This window comes from Puntigrus tetrazona, chromosome 3 (assembly GCF_018831695.1).
Source record: "Puntigrus tetrazona isolate hp1 chromosome 3, ASM1883169v1, whole genome shotgun sequence".
In the NCBI taxonomy this organism is placed as follows: Eukaryota; Metazoa; Chordata; class Actinopteri; order Cypriniformes; family Cyprinidae; genus Puntigrus; species Puntigrus tetrazona.
The window spans coordinates 14,222,103-14,231,811 of record NC_056701.1 but is presented as its reverse complement, the minus strand read 5'-3'; the positions used below and the strand labels follow the sequence as shown (position 1 = coordinate 14,231,811).

At 38.2% G+C, this 9,709-nt stretch overlaps 1 protein-coding gene across 1 annotated transcript; it reads right to left on the bottom strand.

Moving 5' to 3' along the window:
• Positions 1-2,501: 2,501 nt before the first annotated feature.
• gspt1l (G1 to S phase transition 1, like) lies at positions 2,502-9,661 on the bottom strand. The gene is made up of 14 exons (XM_043234925.1): positions 9,234-9,661; positions 8,008-8,049; positions 6,820-7,074; positions 6,348-6,381; positions 6,175-6,252; positions 5,858-6,038; positions 5,337-5,491; positions 5,096-5,236; positions 4,674-4,767; positions 4,417-4,497; positions 4,155-4,328; positions 3,584-3,673; positions 3,254-3,422; positions 2,502-3,159 (listed from the first exon to the last, which is right to left on the bottom strand). The coding sequence occupies exons 1-14, from the start codon at positions 9,427-9,429 to the stop codon at positions 3,107-3,109; spliced, it is 1,743 nt and encodes a 580-aa protein (XP_043090860.1). The 5' UTR covers positions 9,430-9,661; the 3' UTR covers positions 2,502-3,106.
• Positions 9,662-9,709: the final 48 nt, after the last annotated feature.

Here is a 9,709-nt window from a genome sequence, read left to right as displayed (position 1 = left end):
TGTTTCAAGTGATCCTCCTTTCTCTACCCCGAACACCAGAAGGCGCTAAAAATACCGCTCGACACCTCAAAATACGAAAATTATTCACTGTATCAATTAAAAGCTTCGTTGCATATTTTTTTTCCAAAGGCTCGATTCTGTAGCGATTATTTTACGTCATGGCGTAACACACGTCATGACGTGGTACGTGAGCAGAGTATTCTCTAATAAAAACTTCTGCCACGATATTGAAGGAATAACTAATACGCGCTTTATTACATTTACAAACTTGCCATTTCTCCAGTTACGTTCTTATTTCATAATGTTAACTGTAATTCCATATTTTACAGTTAAGGTAGAGAAGTTTTGATTCAGCTTTTAAAACAGTTATTTAGAAAATAATTGCATTACATTGAACAATATTATAATTATATTAATAATAATTATTAATATAATTATATTAATAATTAATATATTAATAAGAAAACTGACAATACTCGTTTACGTTTTCCAGATGAAATTAGTGTGTGTGTGTGCGTGTTTTCTCGCAGAAGCAATAAATGCAGTTATACATACAGATAATAATGTATAAAAATTATTCAGTTCGAAAAGTAATGGGTTTTATCAAGCAATTTATTCACTGTATTCCAGTCATTAAACTATTGATTGATTAATTATAAGTTTAGTCCTATATTTGTGTTAATGTAATGTAATATATTAGATTACGTTATCCTTTGGCGCCATTTTTTTCGTGTTGGTTGACAAAACTGTCACGAGCATTTTTAATAACATATTTTTAATACGCTTTATTTAAATATTTGCTGCAGTTCGGAATAATTTACTCCAATTCTCGTTTGCTCCTACACTGCCTCTTCTCGGTTCAGTTAATCGGTAGCAGACCGATTCAGTTTAATTCGTAAACGAATCATTTCGTGCATGCAACTAGATTAAATGAAAAAAAAAAAAACATTCAAAACTGATTCGTTCATGAATCTGCCATACTTCTTTAAAAGAAGCGAGAACATAAAGAACATTAACATTTTCACATATAAGGCAATGAACACACTCATAAGTATAAAAATATTAAAATAACAATATCCCAATTAAATCATAATCAACAATTAATTATATAATGGTAGATAAACACAGAGCTTCATATTTTCAGTCTAAAGTTATGTTTTTTTTATTCCCACAGAGCTGACCTACATATTTGTGCTTTTTCAGTGTTCTGCACATCTCTGCTGTTCGGTTTGGGCTGAATTAATTCTGACCTATGATGACATCAGCGGTGAGCATTTAAAGCCATTTTAATCCAGTTGTAGGGATTTGCCGGGAACAAAACAACAAAAAAGCACTTACAACAGGAGACATCTATAAACTACACACACACACACACACACACACACACACAGACACACAAAACATTTCTCATTTCACAGGATAAAACAAACATTATATAAATAAAACATTCAACTCAAGAGTTCCTATGAAATGGTAACACATGACTGCCTATGTATTCCTTGTTCAGGTAGCAGAGGTCTGCCATGGCTCATTTGGGTCATTGCTGTATGGACCATCTTCTGCTTGATGACGGGCACCCAGACAAGTCCAGTGACCAGGAACATCAGCCCCACAGACAAGAATATAGGTCCTACTAAATAGGGCACATTGCCCACCTGGGTGAAGTACAACAAGGACAGTGCAGTGCCGGTGCCAAACAGAAGACCCCCAATGAAGATGGCCAGAGCTGGTTTTTTAAAGTGGCTCCAGCCACATTTCACTCCTTTGTAAGAAGTCTTTCCAGGACATGAAGCAGCTTCATCAGTCTCTGTCCGCACAGCAGATATGTTGGAATGCATCTTGATCTACAGAAACGTAAGACCTCCAATATAAAGTCAGCCAGAGTATTCAAAACACACAGAAAAAACTTTGCTTTTAGAGAATTCATCACTTAACTATATAAATCAAAAGAATGTACTTACTTACAAAGCTCAGAGTCCATCAATGGTTATACAGAAGCTCTTGTTCCACTTCTGCCCACCAGTTACTGTATTTATCCACAAAACACAGTGGAGAGAAAGCCACTCCCTGTGGGTGTGTCAGTACGAACATCTGGAGCTGGACCACACTGCCCTATTTGCGTCTCAGAGTAATTGCACCCACAAACACAAAAATCACATTGCAACTGGCTTAGGCAAAGGGCTAAACATAGTTCAAAACAAATCTTTTGCATATTTTGCAGAGGGCTTTATATAATTAAACAATGAAAATATTGAAGTTTGTAGACAATATGTATTCAGTGATATAGGAATCAGTACTGCATAATAGTTAGCATTTCTGTCTTTGACTATGCAATAAAAATTGAGTTTAAAATGAATTATAGCAACAAAGATGAATGCATTTTTTTAAAAAAGGGATTACTGAAACATCCTTAAAATTAAGGAGGACAGAGATAATTAATTTCTATCACATTTACTTCCTTTTTTCCCCTAAAAATAATGGCACAAAAGAAAAACAAATCGTTTTTTTTCCCCAATTTTATATTTTATTGTCATAGAAGATGCTTTAATAACGTGAACACGCTCATGCACTTTGCAAGAACGTTATGTGAACAGAAACCAAAATGGGAATAAGCAATGGGAGACATGTACAACCAAGATATTAACATTTTGGTTTCAATTGGTTAATCATTCAAACTTTACTGCTCAAAAATCACTTTATGTTAACAAGCAAATCTTGGTCCACATACGTTTACTGTATCTGCTGCCATTATATTTCTCTGATGGAAGCGAAAAGAAAAATTAAAAAAAAAAAAAAAAAAAAAAAAAAAAGGTTGGAAGGGAGCTAGATCTCTTGCCATTTAACATGTGCAGATTGATGAAGAACAGGTCATGGGGGAGAACCTAAAACAATGGCATCGCTGAGCTCTCAATATGAGAAAGCTGACACATGTGGACTTGATTTCATTTTCATTTGCTTAAAAACAGATTTCTTTAAGAGAAGTTTTTTAAGCTGGTCTTCAGGAGGCGGAGAGGAGAAAGGACAGGAGGGCTATGAAGTGTGCTGCGGCTGAAGCAGCATCTACCTCCGCCTTGGTCAGTCGTTTCAGAACCATCAACCTTTCTTTTCAGTCCTTCTCGGCAACAAGTTTCAACACTTTTCCAATGGCAATGGTTTTCCCTAAAAGACAAAACATTAACAGATCGTATAAAGTGAAAAATCCAAGTCGAAGACCAGTTAGACAGGTGCTTTTATTAATAGCATCCTCTCTCACCTTCATCTCGTAAGGTGAAGCGTCCCATTTGAGGGAAATCTTTGAAGGTCTCAAGGCAGATGGTCCCAGCTGTTCTCAGGCGAGCAATGCACACCTGGTCCTGTTTGACAAAGCGGGGTCGTGTTTTGCTCTTGTCCCCCGTCTTTTTGTCTACCAGACAGATTAAGGCCTGTAAAGGGGCCAGAGGCACATTTAAACCACTTTGATACAGAACTAGCTGTAAATGAGGGCACTCACTCGAGCTAAAGTCTACAGGCTTACAGTCACAGATTAGTTACACCATAAAAGAATTTATGCACAAAATAAAACATTTAAACAATAAATAATTACCGTAATTTGCACTTCTTCAATGCAGGTGTGGATATGAAGAACTGCATTGTAACCTGGGCAGATGATTGACTTGTGTTCAATGATGACTATCTGAAATGGCAGAGACAAAAGCACAATATGTAGTACTGCAAAACAAAAACCATGAAAACTGAGTAATCATTTGTGACCGTGGACAACAAAACCAGTCAAAAGTAGTCATTTTTCTTTATGCCGAATATCACTAGAATTTTAAGCAAAGATCATGTTTCATGAAGATATTTTGTACATTTCCTACTGTAAATATAATTCATTTCCTGATTAGTAGCATGCATTGCTAAGGATTTTAATTTGAACAATTGAAAAGGTAACTTTCTCAATAATTAGATTAGATTAGACACCTTCAGATTCCATATTTTGATTTAAGTTGTATCCTATCAAACCATTAATTATTTATGCTTTATTCAGCTTTCAGAAGATAAATACATTTCAATTTCATTAAACTGACCCTTATGGCTGGTTTTGTAGTCTAGGTTCACATACTGATATAGCTTGTATTGAAGCTGGATCTCTCTTTTCATTACAGTACACTGACCTGGGCATCGAAAGTGCGCCCAGTGTGGCAAAGGTTCTCAGCATTGCAGAGGATGAAGCCTGGCAAGATCTCCTCCTCTTCAATGCCTTTGAGTCGCAACTTCAAGTTCTCTCCCGGGCCAGCGTCATCGGTTTCAACATCGTCGGAGAGCAAACTCAGCACCTCCACAGTGTGCTGCACGCAGATGAGATGGGCACAGATATACGTCAGCCATTTCTTCCCACAAAACCTGATGTTTTAAAGGGTTATGTTACAATCTTACCCTGTTGGGCATCATTACAAGCTGCTGAGCTTTGCCGATTGATCCTGACTCCAATTTTCCCAATACCACAGTGCCCATGTCCTGCAAATACATTTTTTTATAAACAAAACCATATGAAGGGACAAAAGATTTTCTAGACAGAACAATGAAATAAATGAAAGTCATGCATGACATATGATGTATTTATACAATTCAAGGTAAGGGGAAAAACCACATATACATATGTATATTTTTCTTTTTCTTTCCACTCTACATACCTTATATTTGTCTACTATAGGTAACCTGACTGGTCCATCACTTGATCTGTTGAAATTTGGCAAACTGTCCAGATGTGGAATGAATGGTAACCCTCTGTCCATAAAACACAATAATGAGACACATTATTCATGTACTTTTTTTTACCCTGGACAATCAGGTCATCTCGACTAACTTCTAAGGGGCCCCAGTAAGTACCATAAAGCCTATGGTAACAGAACTAAATTTAAATATTAAATGAGAGAAAGTACAATAATAAACTAATATCATATTTTAGAGTTTATTCATTCTTATTACATAGACATTTTTTAGCTTAGAAAGGACGGCTTGAAGTGAAAAATGTTGAAAGTCATCAATTTATTTTTATACTTTTCAGAAAGCATTCAAACAAAAACCAAATAACCACAAATTCACACACACTTACGTATACCAAGGGCAGAACTCCGCTGGCTCCTTTAGATTGGCCCCAGTAAGACCCGAACATGGCATGAAATGAACATCTTTCCTGGGGTTGAACCCAACTTTCTTCAAAAATGGAACAAGTTTCTCCTTACATTCTTCGTACCTATGTGCAAGCAGTGTAAGAATAACCACTCAATACAATTTTTTCACAAAAGCACGTAAAATACAATACAGTCTCTGTATACAAACGTCCATCTTCTGACCTCTCCAGACTCCAGTTCACTGTTGGATCATCCATTTTGTTTACAAGTACAATCAAATGTTTGACTCCAGCAGTTTTGGCCAACATGGCATGCTCCCTCGTCTGGCCTCCTTTCTCAAAGCCCGTTTCAAACTCTCCTTTCCTTGCAGAGATTACCTTCAGACAGAAATAATAAAAAAAAAATTAAGTCACAGGCTGAAGTGAATGAACAGACAGTAGTTTCTGATTTGTGAGTTAACGTCAGGCCTTTTGAACCATAGCCTCCACCCTAATGTGCATACTATCCCCCCTTTCTGCCCCAAATATTAAACAAATAAATGACTAATATCACATAGAATTTAGGATGATAGTATGATCATTGAGCTGCAGGTTTACATTGGTATTCAAATATCGCCCCCTACTGTGTCGTATTACAAAATTCAACCAGCTCACAGGGTCCTTGGAGATTTTCTGAATTGCAGGTAGTATGAGTGGACATTTCTCACGGCTGTTTTTGAGTGCCTACTCAATGCTATGACTCACCAGCACTGCCAAATCAGCCTGTGAAGCTCCACCAATCATGTTGGGCACAAAGCTTTTGTGGCCTGGTGCATCCAGAATGGTAAAGTGTTTTTTCTCAGTCTCAAAGTATGCACGTCCAACTTCCACAGTCTTTCCTTTGTCTCTTTCCTCCTGGTTTGTGTCAAGGGCCCAAGAGAGGTACCTTAAAAAAAAATAAAAAACATATTGAAGTGTTACACGAGTTTTAGCTGTGTTTGGAGCGAATCTGTTTGACTGCCCACTAGATGTTCTGGTAAATATACTTACACCTAAATATAAACTTAAACATAGCTAATTACCAAGTTTCCCTGTTCTTCTCCTTGGCTTCTTTTTCATACTTCTCAAGAGTTCGTTTATCCACCATTCCTGTTAAATACCTGCGGAGGAGAGGCAAAATAGAAGCTATCAGAAACGCTGGAAGGAAAAACCAACAATATCTGCTAAAAACACTGCGACAAAATCAACAACTCACATGATTTGTCCTCCAATAGTTGACTTGCCAGCATCTGGAGGAAAATGAGATAAGAGAGAGACAGGGTGAGGCCAGAACAGATAAAGATGGTAGAATTCTGTTCTGTAAAGATGTTTTAAAAGTGTTTCCCATGATGCTCTGGAGAAATGTATGAACTGAGATGCCTTGACGGTAACTGATTAATAATAAAAAGGTTATATAACAAATCCAAGCCAATTAGAGCAAAGTACAAAAAATGAGATGAAACTGTGACATTACTAGAACGTCTTATTTAGAGAAAAATTAAATGGAAGCTCAAGATAGAAATGTACAGAAATGGCATGAAGATCCAACATACAAATTATAATTCTGCATAACCTCAGCTATATACTATATAAGGAATGAAAAACTAAACATACCCTTAACATTAAAAAAGCAACACTAAATTTAAGCAGGCATCAAATACATGTAAATGCAGTATGCAAACACTAACCGACATGGCCAATGAAGACCACATTAACATGTTCCTTCTTGGGGGCATTTGGCTGTGTGGGGACAACTTTAGGTGTTGGCACTACTTCTTCCTCCTCCTCCATTCCTTCCTCTTGAGGGGAGTCTTCTTCAGCCTGACCCCCGTCGCCCCCGGGGGTGCCTCCAGGCTCTGCCTCAGCCTTACTAGGCTCACTCCCTTTCTGCTCCCAGGTGTCATCTGTTGCCATCTCTGCATCACCATTCTCCATGGGCGGAGCTGAGGTCAAAGGCAACATTGTCATTTTACACTGTTTATCCAATCACTGTAGGTCATGCGTTAATAACTTCAGTCATTTCCTTTCTAACTAATACAGCTGTGTTTGGTGTCAACAATTGTGCCTAAAAGCTATTTTGAACCACAACAAAACGTACAAATCATGATAGCATGAAAACACAAAAACACACATACATATATAAATAAATGCAACAAACCACTAGAACATTTTAACTACAAAGTTTAATAAAATGGCTATTAATAATACATTCAAGAATTCTTAGAATAAAAATTAAATCTAACACACACACACACACACACACAAAAAAGGCAAATAGGGGTAAATGAAAACCTGCTCTCTGGCAGTTGGTGGCGCTGGAGCAGAAGTCAAGAGACACCCCAGTTAATAAATCGCTATGCAACTTTCCATTTATGTTACCAGCTTCTCACTGAGAATGTGAAAATGTTTCAAACAGCAGTTTAGATATAGACCTAAATGGAGCATAATTTAACGAAATATTTGAGTCATCAGCGCCACCAAGTCATGGAGTCTCTGAGCTCATGACCGAGAACACAGATTGTATTGGTTGAACAGGTTTTTTAAAACAGGTTCTTCTGTTCAAGTTCTACTTAAACAGAAGCATTAACATTATTCCTTGTTTAATTGTTAAAATGTTTATCTAAATGCATGTTAACAACAGTGGTTATATTCATGGCAAGATGAAACCTGTCACTATGTTATATATGCATATATAAAATTAAATAAAATGTATATGGCATTGAATTATTCACACAAAACATCCATTTTGGTGTGAACAGAACTCTAAGATTGTTGGAAATGGGAAAGTTACTAGCTAGAGACTCATCTGTAGGTTTATTATCATTATTACAGGGATGTGAAGCAAACTGTGGTTGCGCGTCTCAGCATTTACTTACCCTCGGGCTCTGATACTTCCACATTGGCATCTGCATCGGGACCTGCAGGAATATAAAATGCTTATTTTTACAGCTGTAATTACACAGGATAGTTCTAGTTACCAAAAATAATCATTAAAAAAAAAAGTCAACATTCAACACATTTACAGACAACATGCTGTGCACTGTGAAATAATAGTATGTGAATGGCATCTTTTTTACTTGTGGTAAGACAAAAACATTTTTATTATTTTGTAACAATCATATATCAAAATAAATAGTTTGAGAACCATACAGTTGTGTCTTAAAAAATACCTCTCTTTATATTTTTAGTTTATAGTCAAATAAGCTAGGAAAAGTTTAATAAGCACATCGGACCACATCACTGAGTTTACCTCCATTACACGCTGCATTGATCTTTCTCAGAAGACCTCCAGTGTGTACCTTATAAACACTTTGTAGTCAAATACAACAGCTGGCATAAAGGCTTCAGGCAAGATTTTTGAAACTTAGCTGTAATGAAAACCTGTAGCTTCCTTGTCATCAGCCAGATTCTAGGTGGTAAATACCTCTGAATGTGTACAGATGATGGTGAACAGCTTCATCAACAGATTTAAGCGGATCGGACCAACACCTGACTTTCATTGTTACACTGTAACAGCCCAACACATAATGGTACATCACGTTTGCAGTAAGACAGCATGGGGGCCAAACCCCACCCTTAAACAATCAGCCAAAAAAGGCCCCTCAAACAAAGCAGTCAAGCAAGAGAAAAAATGGTTGTTTTTGAAGCGCCAGGCCTCTGATCATCAGTATCGATGATATTGTCATGCAAACAAACGCGAGGACCTTTTCTTGTAAGTTCACGTATGCGACTAAAAATGCGGTAACGTGTCTAAAGCTGTCCAATCAACCAAAAAGTTACCCGAATACACTTTTAATTCTTTGTCGCCATCCAGTTATATATTGTTATACGTCTAAATTTGCTTTACAAACAGCTACACACAAAGTCTCCACTAAATTGAATCCGTTTCTAGCACGGGAGGCTGTAAATGAACACTTCTTATTCACGTCAAGAAAGTTTTTCAGCTTGTTCAATCGCAAATTACACGTTGGCCCCGTTTCCGCTTCGAGCCGTTGACGGTAACTCTGGTGTTACGTTAGCATCCATGCTAGGCTCATTCGAACAAGCGTGTGTGCGGCTAACAGCTAGCGCGGCTAACAGTCGTTAAAAACCGGGAACTCACCCGCTGACTCCGCCGTTTCCGTGGAGCTCTTCTGTCGGAAGCCCGGGACGAATTCCGCGGCGTGCACGTTGGGGACAAACGGCTTGGCGTCCACGTTTAGGGTGGTAGAAAAAGCCTTGGAAAGTTGGTCGTCGACCTGGGCCTCGCCATCGTCCTCCTGATCCCAGGAATCAGGGGCAGTGTCTATCGCGTCCATCGCCACACAGCTGCTCCACACACACGCTTTCAAGCCACGGACTTGATCACTTTTGTGTCCGGCCTTAGCCGCTATTAAGGTCACCCCGTGCGTCGTGAAAACTTTATGTTAACGCACCGTGGCCTTCCCCCGTTTGGTTGAAATCAAACAGCCGGTGTCTCTCAGCGAGGGGCGAGGGAAAAGGGAGGTTTGACTAAGCACTCGGAATGAGTCCTCGTGTGTGCTGACGATTCCCCTGACCTCGTGAAGCAACATCGTGTTGGATTCTGGGAAATGTAGT

What these genes read in the sequence shown, in the direction of transcription:
- gspt1l (XM_043234925.1), bottom strand. Translation starts at nt 9,429, where the DNA reads ATGGACGCGATAGACACTGCCCCTGATTCCTGGGATCAGGAGGACGAT. An exon ending in GGAAGTATCAGAGCCCGAGG is followed by an intron (nt 7,075 to 8,007) that starts GTAAGTAAATGC and finishes CTTTGACCTCAG; the next exon opens with CTCCGCCCATGGAGAATGGT. An exon ending in TTGTAATGATGCCCAACAGG is followed by an intron (nt 4,329 to 4,416) that starts GTAAGATTGTAA and finishes ATCTGCGTGCAG; the next exon opens with CACACTGTGGAGGTGCTGAG.